Source organism: Suncus etruscus, chromosome 11 (genome assembly GCF_024139225.1).
Source record: "Suncus etruscus isolate mSunEtr1 chromosome 11, mSunEtr1.pri.cur, whole genome shotgun sequence".
NCBI lineage: Eukaryota > Metazoa > Chordata > Mammalia > Eulipotyphla > Soricidae > Suncus > Suncus etruscus.
The window spans coordinates 27296600-27309965 of record NC_064858.1 but is presented as its reverse complement, the minus strand read 5'-3'; the positions used below and the strand labels follow the sequence as shown (position 1 = coordinate 27309965).

Below are 13366 nucleotides of genomic sequence, written 5' to 3'. Positions count from 1 at the left end.
GGTATATAATTAATTATGTACTCATACTTAAGAAATTTCATTGATTTATATTTAGTTATTTAAATACAAATCCAGACATGAACTACCTTATTCATTAATATATCATATATCCTACTACTCATTAAATATGTAAATATATTTTGTAATGTTATAACAAGTTATTTGTTCATTTATTTCAGATATGTATTTTAAATCTTTCAGTATAACTATATAAAGGAAATTTGAAGGGTGAAGCAGAAAATAACAAAACAAAGATTATATAAAAAGCAGCACATCACAAGGGAGTACTAAAAGTTACTAGGGATGATGGTCCCTTTCTAAATATTTTACATTATCTTGGTTGTATGCAAATTTCCCCCTACTTTTTCTCAATATTTCTTTTCTGGCTCTTAAAAGGTATTTCTACATTTATAACAAAATGCCTCTGTATTACACATGGATTTACTAGGGAATATAAGTAACTTATTATTAATAAATAAAAATTTATAAGTTGGAAAATAATGAAAGAAAGTTTATTTTAAGTTAGGTATTGTGGGAGATTATATTGGTAGATTTTAAAAAAGAAAATTTCAAGAAGCATATCCAAAGTATAAAAATATTTGTTAAAAAATTTAGTGTAGAGAGATTTTGAGGAATATATATTATGTAGGAAATTAAATGAACAAAGTATATATACAGCTTGGATCAACAAGAGCAGAGATAAAATTTAATAGAACCAGGTTTTAAGACCTGATAGATGAAAATTTCATGAGAAATCATAAAAAAAAACAAGATATAAAGTGAATCAGTAAGAATATGATAGTAGAGGCCAGAGAGATAGTACAGAGTGCAGCTGATCCAGGTTCAATCCCCAACTTCCATATTGTCCCCCTAGCCTTGCCAGGAGTGACTTCAGAGTGCAGAGTCAAAAGTAACTCAACTACTATCTGGTGTGACAAAAAAAAGCCATAAAAACAAAATCAAAGTGTTGAGTAATATGGGTCAAAGTGGTGGCACAAGGGGTAAGGCTTCTGCCTTGCCGGCAGTAGCCTTGGACAGACCACGGTTTGATCCACCAGAGTCCCAAATGGTCTCCCAAGCCAGGAGCGATTTCTGAGAGCAAAGCTAGGAGTAACTCCTGAGCATCACTAGGTGTGACCCAAAAACCAAAAAATAAAAAATAAAAAAGAGTGTTTAGTAATATATAAATTAAATTATGAAAACATTAACAAAACTAAAAATAAATAGTATGGAATGTTTTTAATAAAAGAAACCTTAAAACTCTTAAGAGACTTCATATAGTATGGCACCAAGATAGTGAGGAAGTCAAAGAAAACTCTAGAAATACAATATTAATGATATGTCAATCACAAAAACAACCATGTTAATTTAAAAACCACTTTGTAATATAATTCTCCATTTAACAAGTTTCTATTGGTGACCAACTGTGTCAAGGCACTCTGCTCATCTATCTGGTAACTACTGAGTCTTTATAATTAATGAACATTCACTAGCAATGAAATGACTGTCTAGAAAGCAGATCAAGGTTTATTTTAAAACATACCGATATATAAAGGAGAATTCTCAGATTTGGCAAAATCTTCTATGTAGGAAAGACCCAGAGGCATTACTGGAGTTTCACCAATTCCACGTATAATATTTCCTACTAGAACATACACCCACATGAATGATTTCACATCCTTCACACATTCTGCATTAAAAGAAAAAAAAGACATTGCATTAGTATTTGAATGAATGGTAATTTATTCTTATAATTTCATTAGTCATCTCTCTTTTCTTGACCACAGCACTGAGTCAAAGATTTAGTTTCTAGTGCTGTGCTGGGTCTTTGACAGAGTCATTAAGGAGCCCTGAGTGTGTGGCCTACTAGAGTCCATTCCTACTGCATTAAGGAAGATGAGCCAGCATATCTAAAAAATTCAGTGCTTAGGGACAACAAATTACTGTTTTGAGACACTGTTTATTCCATAGGACTTGAAAAACACTACAATTCAGAAAATTTTATTCTGAATTAGCTGCTTTGAGTGTTTCTACATTTTTGTACAACTTTATAGCGATAAAAACACCCATGAGTCTCTCTCCCTAGAACTGATTATAGTTATCATAATATAAAATTTTATTACACATATAATTTGAATAATAAGTTTTCTGAAGTTTACTATGCTAATTACTTCATAGGAACTGAAACGATTTAATTGGCCAGTAATCACATTTTCTCTAGAGAGCTCACTCTAGACTGTAATAGCCATATAGGTTGTTAAGAAATCCGCTCTATACTTGGCAGAGCACAAGTTCAATTAAAAAGGGGGTGAGTAAATCTAGGCAAAGGGAATTGGCAGGGAGAGAGAGGCATATCTTGGAATATTTGAAATTTTTTCCTTGACAGTTTAGTTTTAAGCTGTGGTCAGAAGGATACTATAGAGATATTTTTAAGAACACTATGTGACTACGTGTTCTCATTCCACAGAACCCAACTAGAAACCACTAGCAACCATCCACAGGTTTGAGATTCCTGAGTCTATGAGTCTAAAATTTCTTGTGAAGTCTATCTCCCAGCCCTGAAAATTTTTATATGTATTTCTAAGTTTTGTATTTTCTTTTCTGGTGAACATAATGACTTTTGCATAAAGATCCTTGGCAAATTTTAGGATAATGGTAAGACAGAGGGAAAAATACAATTTTCAAGAGATATATATGACACTGAGAAAATAGGAAAAAATAGAAAAAATAGAGGAGAGAAATGGAGAAGAAAAAAGGGAGGGGAAAAGATAGAGAGGGAGGAGAAGATGAAAGGGGAGGAAAGAGAAAAAGAGGAGAGGGAAGTGAAGGGGAAAAAGAGAAGAGTAGAGTAAGAGAGGGGAAGGAAAGAGGAAGGAAGGAGGGGAGAGTAGTGAGAGGGGCGGGGAGAGGAGAGCTGGGGAGAGAAGGGGAAGAGAGGAGGGAAGAGGAGAGGAGGGGGAGGGAAGGTATGGGGGCAATGTAGAAAAAGAAGGGAAAGAAGAGAAGGGGCAGTGAAGAGGGGGAGGGAAGAGGAGGGAAGGAAGGGGAGAGGAGGAAAAGTGAGGGGAGGGAGAGGAAGGGGAGGGGAGAGAAGGAAGGACATTCCTTTGATAAATCTTCCTATACACCTTAAAATGTTTTTGTTTCCTCTGATTTCATGCTGACTCTAAAATTAATGGACGGTACCAAGACCAGACAGTCGTATGAACATTAAGTAGAAATAAATAATGATCAGACTTAAACACCAAATCCAAAGCCAATGACAACAGAATCAAAACCCAATCTACAAACAAGCTAGACACAAAGGGGACCACTTATACTAGCAGCTCAGGGGTCCAAAGAGGGGGATATGGGATACATGCTGGGAACAGAGTGGAGGGAGGACAACATTGGTGGTAGGAATGCTCCTGATTCAATGTCACTATGTATCTAAAAAAAAATTACTGTGAAGTATTTGTAATTCACTTTGGTCAAAATAAAAATTTAAAAAAGTCCTAGTCTCAGAGAATTTTGGGGGGAAAGAGCATAAATAAAGGGTTTGCCTCAAGCAAAGAAGTTATAGATTAAGGTAACTGACAGGGTCATATTCTGACTAAGTATTACCAGAAGGTCATATAAGTGTTTTATCAGATGAAGAACCAGAGGCTGACAGGTTCTATGTCAGGAACTACAGGAAGCTAGAACAAGCACCTCCAATTTGTTGAACTGTGTTGTCTAGTAAAGAGAGAGAAAGGAATAGGGACACAAAGTCCTAGTCCAGTAGAAAGAGAATATTTTCTATCAGAGCACTAGAAAACTTGTCTACTTTTTCTGCTACCAAAGATCATTATCCTTAGTTTTTAATTACAGAAATATACAAACCAGTGATTTATAAATCCATCCTTTTATGATGTTCTCTTTTTTGTTCTATGGATGAATTTCATTGACTTAATTTTAAATAACCATCTTAGAGACTAAACAAGGCAGTTTTAATAAGTATCATCAGTTACAAAAGATGTAACGTTCCCTTGTTATTACTATTTTACATTACCCTCTCTGACCCACTCCAAAATGCTGAGGGAAAATTATTCAATAGCCTTGCTGAACTCAACCCAACAATTCATCCAGAGATCTTCCTCAGAAAGTGTTCAGTTACAGACAAATTCACTGAACAGAAATCAATACAATGAAGTAAATAACCTGCTGGATCTTCTGTTGGTCTGAATATCTCGGTTCCATTTTCCGTACACAAGAAACTGTTTGTGGATAAATTGCCTGAGACTGAAACTGTAGATTCATATTCATATCTGTTTGAACACAGGAAAAATATATTTATGTTTAGGAGCCAAAGAGGACATGATGAGCACGGTGCAGATATTATTTTCTGCTTCACTTAAGCCACAAATACAAATCCAGCAAGGAAGGTATTTTTTCATCTTTACAATGTTCTCATCATAAATTAATAACATTGACGAGACTGTGCCCTTTACTGGTAATGTGCACTTCTATTACCATTTGCTTTCAATTTTGCACAAGTTATTGATCTACCTTTTAAGTGATCTAGCATCAATCTTCTGTGGGTTTCAGGTGATCATTCCCTGGAAATAATTACTGGGAGAACAAAAGTAAGAAAAATGATAGACTCGGTACAGCATAATTAAATGATTAAGACTTTCAGGATGAGCATGAAAATCAGCAAAAGACAAGTCTCCAAATTTTGATTCTCTGACACTTGGTTCTAAGAAATATATTTCCTTTCTGAGAACCAAAAATAGTTTCTTCAATAGTTCATTAGCTCCTAAGAAAAAGAAAACATTTGTCCATCATAATGAGGACTTTAGAAGACGCTAGAATATAGCGACAGCAACTTTCAAGGCCTTTTTTTTTTTAAATAAAAAAAAAACAACTGTGATTTGTAGGCAAATCACCGCAAACCCGTATCCCTTTCTCAGAAAGTAAATAATATGCTGTAAAAATGAGAGGAAATATGTTCAGGTAATTTTTTTGTTTGTTTTTTGGGTCATGCCCAGAAGTACTCAGGGAATTCTTGGCTCTGCACTCAGGAATTATTCCAAGTAGTCCTCCAAAGACTATTTAAGACAAGGATCAAACCCAGGTTAGTGACATCAAGGCAAATGCCCTACCTGTTGTACTATTGCTCCAGCCCCCCGTGTTAATAAATTTTTAATTGTTGGAAGTTATGTTGAATTAGTTTTTATATTACTAGTAGATAAGATTTAGCCAAAACAAATTTGTCCTTCTAAGTTATCAATGAGATAGAGTATTGTGCTTGGATGTTACAATAGCCCAATTGTTGTGCATAGAATATATTTAAAAGTGTCAAAATATGTTCCTTTTAAAAAACTACCCAGTTATTTTCATAATAAGTAGACTCTGAACTCTATACAAAGACTATTGTGCCATATTCATAATTTTATAAAACATACCAACTTCAAAAAACAACACTTCATCAAAAGGTAGAATTAAATGTAAATAACTATAGAATATTTTTGAAACTGTCTTGAGTATGATAGGAATTTGAAAAATTTTAGAAAAAGATAACCTTGATCCTTTCAGAAAATACCTTAGATGATAAAATATCTTCTTTTATTTGAACTTCCAAAGTAATCCAAAGTTCATTCGTTTCCAAAATATCAACAAAATTGCAGTAAATGAATTTTTGAATTAAAAAGAAAGAGACTCGATGTCATAAGAATAAAAAGAATGGAAGTTTTTACAATAAGATAATTAAAAAGATTTCAGGATGTGTAAAATAAAGAAATTAAGAGTCATAGAAAGAGACTACTAAAAATATAGAGATAAATATAAGTTAAAATATTTATAACTACAATCTCAAAAGTGAGATTCACTCTCCCTTGTGGCTAATTACACTGTTTACACTTTTCAGACAACAGGTCCTTACAAAAACTTATTGACAAGTTAAACTTAGTTATGAGCTCTGAAAAAATAGCCTGTCTCTCTGCAATGATCCTACAAAAAAGTCCTCCATTAAACATATCTTACACTTGTACACATAACTTTAGTTACTTGTTATTACCTCCCTTAACTAGGACTAAATATCATACAATACTAGATACCCAAAGGAAAAGCTACAAAACAGCCAAGATAGAAACAAAATATTTTTTAAAATTTCACATTAGGATATACAAGCAATGAGAACAAATAAAGATAATTTAGCTGAGAAAAGAGAATGCATTCTTAAGAGAAAAACAAGTTGTTACTTTAAAAGATAAATAAGGAACACAGGTGTCACTGAAAATTGAAAATGTGATAACAAAAGTTACAAACCTATACAAAATTTCAGAAGGTGAAAATAAATGTCTCTTTCAGATCTGCTCTGCTCTGCCATAAAAATATTTTCTTTTTTTTTTGAATTTGAAATGATTCATCTAAACAGTTGCCGGCAATTACATCTTAAAGCGTTTTTAGTTGATTCAGCTGAATTCTTTTTTCTTTTGCTCTATTTTGGATCCTTTCCAAAAATATTTTTTGGTTTGAGTGAGTGTTATGGCCATATTTTTTTGTGAAGTCTGTATGTGCATGTCTTGTTCAGTGTCTGTCTGTTTTGCATATTTTGTATATAGTTCCCTTTTTCCTAACTTTATCTTCCCCAATTTAGTTTTCCTTATCCTTCCTTCCTAGTCCATAACATTTAATTCTCAGGATTCCCTTCTATGTGCAACTCATCTCCTTCACCCACAACTACAAGCCTCCTGATCTCGGCCTGAGGAAGAAATCCATGACTGTTGGAGTTTTGTACCATGTTTGCTGCAAACTTGTTGGAAATTATGCCACCTGGAATTTGTGTCACAATATAACCCCAGAGAAAAGATCCATGGATAAGACACACAATCTCTGGATCCCAGTTAAACTGTGTTATCTAAATTTCTGGTTTTCCATCTACATACACAGTGCTATTGTTGACCATTTCTACAATGGCTCCCCAAAATTGCACTGATCCCAAAGGAAATGCAGAAGCCCGACCAACTCATGATGGCTTCAACCCGCTTTTCTAGATCCATCAAGTGTCTTTTGCCGGTCTTCTCGAAGTTCCAGACCCCTCATCTTTACAGATTGGTATTGGACTCTGTAGAAATTTCACTTTTTGTATTTTTCTTATAATTGTAATCCTTTGAATTTATATTTGGTACTACACTTCTTTTTTTTAATTTTTTATTTTTAATTATGAGAACAAAGATGCAAAGAAAGAGGACAAGGTAAAGTTACAGTGGAAGGACAATCACTCATAACATAATTCTTAGAAGAAGTCCCCTTGCTGATATCTTAACTTTGAACTTTCAGCCAAAGAACATTAAGACAAACAAAATAGAATCCATGTACAATTACTCTGTCCCTCAAGTCCCCAGATTGTAACACATTATAATAGTTCTTAACAGCACACAAGGCAATCAAAAAGTCATAAAACTTACATAACTCCTTAAACATTAGAGGCATAGTATTTTTTACATTTCCATGTACATGCATATTAGCTTAAGTTAACCTCAAATTTTAAGTGGGTTTTTTTTTGGTATTAGAGTCAAAGGAGCACAGTAAAAACGGTGTTAGAGTGGCAATTGTTGTTTGCATAGGCCCACCAAAATCTGAGAGGCATAGAAAGGAATAACCTTGGCCTAAATACAAAGAGACCCTACCCCTGAAGTTTCCTGGCATAAGACCAACTCTAGGCTCTAGGCAAGTTAGATCGTCCAAACCAAGACATTGTCTGTAGTGCCAACACACTTTTCATACAGTCTCTGTTGTTGGTATCATGTTTCTGTATTAAAGATCCTGGAATCTGCATATCCTACATTGAAGTCAGGATGTGGAGCGTCCTCTCGTTTCACCTCACCATTAAAGGGCAATGCAGGAAGCCCTGTCCTGTAAGCAGGTCGTTGTTGTTGTCTTCTCAGTGTTAAGGGAAGTCTCTTTTGAGTAGGTCTATTTCTGAGCAGTGGTAGGGTTTTCCGTGGTAGAGGATTGCTTCCAGGTGATGTTATAGTCAAGCCTGGATGTTTCGTGGATGTCTTCTCTAGATCAGGGGTGAATGAAGAATGCCCATTCTTCTGAGGCCTGTGCCAGGTTATTATGTCAATGTTCAGGGTGTAAGGTCCCTTTGCACTACAAGATTTGTGTATTCCAATTTCTATTAGATAGGATCTTATTTGTATGTATAGTATTTTCTCATTTTAATGTGCCTATGCAAAAAAGGAGCAATGCCACGTGGCGTTATTGGTGCATATGGGTGCCATAAGAACAAGTCCAATAATCCCCATGACATGGTTCAATCATAAGCATTAAACTGGGGGACTCTTTCACCAAAATTCCTTGTTGAATAGCTCATAAAGAGAAGATAAAAAGTGGTTAGAATCGTCACTGTATAAGAGAATATTTAGTAAGACTTATAGTTGTCAGGGAAAAAACACAAAATATTCTAAAGACATACGTGTTGACTATTGTAATTAATGTTTTTCTATTTTAGTTTCTAATCTTAGGAATTGATGTTGTATTACATTAGGGTTTTGCTTTCTTGACTTAGGTTAGTGGGTTAGATATTGTCTATAATTTCCTAAATGATATTTTTGTCTGGTCTCAGAGCTTTTTGCGTGGGCGCATCATAGGCAAAATACTAGGTTTATAGGAGGTTCCATCCATTTTGGATGGGCCCTCAAGTTGTTTGTTTACACAGGGAGGGTCTCTGCCTTAAACATTTTGTTTTGGGGCCGGGCGGTGGCGCTAAAGGTAAGGTGCCTGCCTTCCCTGCGCTAGCCTTGGACGGACCGCGGTTTGATACCCCGGTGTCCCATATGGTCCCCCAAGCCAGGAGCAACTTCTGAGCGCATAGCCAGGAATAACCCCTGAGCGTTACCGGGTGTGGCCCAAAAACCAAAAAAAAAAAAAAAAAAAAAAAAGCCTGACTGTCTGCGAGCTGTTTACCCGCCGTTTCACCTCAGAACCGGCAGCAGATGCGTGCTCCGAGCTGGAGAGGAAAGACCTCATCCTCCATCCCTCATCAGTCAACCTCTTCAGGGGCTGACTTGCAACAAACAGTAACAAATTGAAAATGGTAACCAAAAGGCTGGAGAGAGAGTGCCTTGGGTAGAATACTTGTCTTGCATGTGGCTGAGCCAGGTTCAATCACTAAGCACTTCCCAGAGAAATTCCTGAGCTCAGAGACAAACTAAAACCTAAACAAAACACCACCAGGTATGGTCCAAAAAACAAAAACAAAACCCAACCAAAAACAAAACAAAACCAAACAAAAAAAAAACAAACAAACAAAATGAATTAAAATCAAAATATAAAATTAATTTAGGAATCATGATATTCAAATAGCAAAAGCTCCAGAAAGAGAACATTGAACATTGGTGATGGGAATGACATACTGGTGAATGGGAGGAAGTGTGTTCTTTATATTGTAAAGGAAAAATTTCCCCTGAGTTTCCTGACTGCCCTGATCACCTACCCCCCCCCCTTCACAATTGTGGGAACTTGTAGACCCAGTTACAGTTCAACTTTCTTTCTGTTCTGACATGGTTCTAACCTGGTCATGTTAACCCTGTAAGCTTGCACCTGCACCTTGCAAAAATGTGATTGAGCAAATGCCAGATATCATATACTTCCTAAAGCAAATCAATCTACTGTAACTTTCTATTGTTTGAAATGCTATATACAGCTTGTAAGCTCATGGCTCGGGGCTGGCAGTTTCTGGCTTATGCTGGATTCTAGCACAGCCCCTGTATATGCTTGTAAGAAAATAAACCCCCTGGGGGGGGGAATAAAAAAAAATAAACCCCCTGCTTTTGCATGAGACTGTGGTCTTGGTGTCTTTGAACAGCGCATCATTCTCCTGGACTTAACAATATGACTGAAACCCAACTACAACCATGTTTGTAATCAAATTGTATAAAGATCTTAATAAAAAAAAACTAAAAAAAGAAAATTGAGCAGTAAAGGAATATTATCAAATCAACTTGTAATATCAAATTATGATATTAAATGATAATATTGTCAAATAAAGGTAACTTTTACAAAAGTACAAACTAAAATTACATAGCACAATGAAAAATAAGATTTATCCCAATACAATTATCATTAATTCAGAGTATGAAACTAGAAAGAAAATCCTAGGAGTCCCCAGAGAAAAGAAGCTGGTCACAGGGATTTAAATTGCCTATTTTTTTTAATTAGTGGGAAGTAAAATTGGAGAAAACAACAACAACAACAAGTATGTTCTTGTAAAATCAGTGTGCCAAGACACTGGTACACATCACAAAAAAAAAAAATTGCTGGCCTAGATATAGGGAGAGAGGGACTCTCATTCACTGCTACTGAGAATATCAACTCACCCAACCTTTTTAGAAAATATTATGGATATTCTTCAAAACACTAGCTATTGAACTTCCACATGATCCAGCATTGTCCTCTTAGGAATATACCCTAGTAACCCCAAAACAACATGCACAAAAGGCCCTCTGCATTTCTATGTTCATTATAGCACTATTTGCAATAGCCAGAATCTGGAAATAACCCAAGTGCCTGAGAACAGATGAGTGGATTAAAAAAAAAACTGTTGTACATCTACACAATGGAATACTACACAGCTCTAAGATAAACCAAGTCATAAAATTTCCATTTACATGGATGGATAAGGAAAGTATTATGCTGAGTGAAATGAGTCAGAGGAAGAGGGACAGACATAGAATAATCTCACTCATTTGTGTGTATAATAAAAACAAAAGAGTATGGTGATAATATTCAGAGACAATAGAAATGAGGGCCAGGAGGATCAGTCTACATGGTAAGAAGCTTGCAACAAAGAGCAGTGAGTACAGTTAGGGTAGAAAAAGATCCATTATAACAATGCTATTTGGAACTTATCACTCTGGACAAGCAAGAACTAGGTGCTAACAGGGGATAAAATAATATGCATGGTTCCCCTTCATTAACAATAGTGCAAACCACAGTGTCTAAAAAAAAAAACATAAAGGGAAAGAAAAATAAAAGATTTACCTCAGAGGCAGGCAAGGAAACTGGGGACATCAGTGGTGGGAAATGGCACTGGTGAAGGGTGTTGTTCATTGTATGACTGAAACTCGATTGTGATTGTGTCCAATTTTGTAAACACAGTGTTTAAATAAAGTAATAAAAAGAAAAATCTGTGGGCCTCAGGTGAACTCAAAGTAAAATAAAAAGGTTCATTGACATAAATAAGAAGTAAGACGACCCACACGGCCCGCGCAAACGGTCCGCCCTGCCCCCCGCACGCGTTTCTCTGGCCTCCAGAGGCTAGGGAGGCTCCGCCCACACACGCGGCCCCCGCAGCGTTTCCCCTGGCTTCCAAAAGGTAGGGAGGCTCCGCCCACCCATGCGGCCCGCGCAAATGGTCCGCCCGCCCCCACAGCGTTTCTCTGGCCTCCAGAGGCTAGGGAGGCTCTGCCCACACACGCGGCCCGCACGAACGGTCCGCCCCGCCCCTGCAGCGCCCCGCCCACCCAAACCGGCCCCGCCCCGCCCCCCGCTAGGTCTTTGCTGCCTCTGAGCACTAGCTGACAACAATAGGGCACAGCAAGGAATCAGGCCACAGAAAAAGCACAGGAGGAGCCAAACCTCAGCAAGCTCTCCCAACAGTACCTCTAGATCCACCCTCAGGGAGGGGACCCATTCCCACACAACAGGGGATCAAAACAGGCTGAAATCGGAAGGAACAGCACTCCAAAGCACACCAATAAACACAAAAAAATATGGGTAAATCAAAGAGAACCCTAAGTTCTGAAGATACGGAGACAAACCCTAACAAGTTTCCAAGTCCGCTAAAACGCACAGATCCCTGGGAAGGCGAACTAAAAGCAGCAATGAGGAAGGAAATGCAAGAATTAATAAAATAAATGAGAGAAACCTTAGCTACAGAATATAAGATAGCTATGGATGAACGAATAAGCCAAATTAAAGAAGAAATGTTAAAGAGCATTAGAGAGTCCATACAAAAAGAAGTGAAGGAATTAACAGACAAAGTAACAAGCCTTACTAGCAGAAACACAGAGTTGGAGAAACACATTGAAGAACTCGAAGGAAAACTGCAAACAAAAAATGAACAAGAAACCAACAAAGAAATAAAAGGCAAAGCACTGGAAGGAAAAGTCCAGTACCTAATGAACAAGGACAAAAGAAACAATCTAAGAATCGTGGGTATACCAGAAGGGGAGGAAATAGGGAAAGGGGAAGAACAAGTAGTCAGAGAGATAATAGCAGAGAACTTCCCCACCCTCTGGAATGAAACTTCAGGGCAAATACAAGAGATCAAGAGGGTCCCTAATAAAATAGACCCCAATAAACCAACACCAAGACATATAGTAATCCAAATGGCAAAAAACAAAGAGAAAGAGGAACTTCTTAAAGCAATAAGAGAGAAAAAAACCTCAAATACAAAGGTAGGGACATAAGAATCAAACCAGATCTCCCAGTCGAAATAATTCAAGCAAGAAGATAGTGGAATAACATATTTAAACGACTGAATGAAAGAAACTTCCAACCTAGAGTCCAATACCCAGCAAAACTATCATTCATATGGGAGGACAGACTAAAAACATTCTCAAACAAGACCGAACTAGAGCTATTTGTGCAAATAAAACCGATCCTAAACAACCTACTCAGAGATTAATTACACAATCCAAACCCCCGATTGTAACAAAAACCACCCTACACAACACAACTGCACAACAGTCCTCTCTCTCAATAATCTCCCTAAATGTTAATGGCCTAAACTCCCCAATTAAAAGACGCATAGTAGAGAACTGGATTAGGAAAAATAAACCGGACTTCTGCTGTCTACAAGAAACACACCTATAGCTACAGGATAAGCATAGGCTTAGAATAAAAGGATGGAAAGTAATTATTCAGGCCAATGGAAAACAAAAAAGAGCAGGGACAGCCATTCTTATATCAGACCAAATCACTTTCAATCTCAAGAAAGTGATCAGAGATAAAGAGGGTCACTACTTACTGATCAGGGGAACACTAGATCAAGAAACACTAACCCTGGTCAATATCTATGCACCTAATGTAGAGTCAGCAAAATATGTGAGGCAACTTGTCGTAAACCTGGAGAAACGCATGAAGGGAAATGTGATAATAGTAGGGGACCTCAATACTCCACTATCACCACTGGACAGATCCACCAAAAGAAAAATAGCAAAGAAATAAGAGCTCTGAATGAAAAATTAGAAGATTTAGCACTAATAGACTTATATAGAGCCCTCCATCCTCAGAAAACAGAATACACATTCTTCTCAAGTCCACATGGAACCTTCTCCAGAATAGACCATGTCTTAGGAAACAAAGCCAACCTATATAAGACCATGAAGGTAAG

The 13366-nt window shown here is 36.8% G+C and overlaps 1 protein-coding gene across 1 annotated transcript in view; it reads right to left on the bottom strand.

Annotated features, from left to right (window-relative positions):
* The window catches only part of SLCO1A2 (solute carrier organic anion transporter family member 1A2), a 62676-nt gene that overhangs the window by 20607 nt on the left and 28703 nt on the right, over positions 1-13366 (bottom strand). Inside the window, exons 6-7 of the mRNA XM_049783888.1 lie at positions 4180-4286; positions 1544-1690 (exon numbers count right to left, since the gene is read on the bottom strand). Of these exons, the coding sequence (XP_049639845.1) occupies positions 1544-1690; positions 4180-4286 (254 nt within the window). The remainder of the gene's footprint in view (positions 1-1543; positions 1691-4179; positions 4287-13366) is intronic.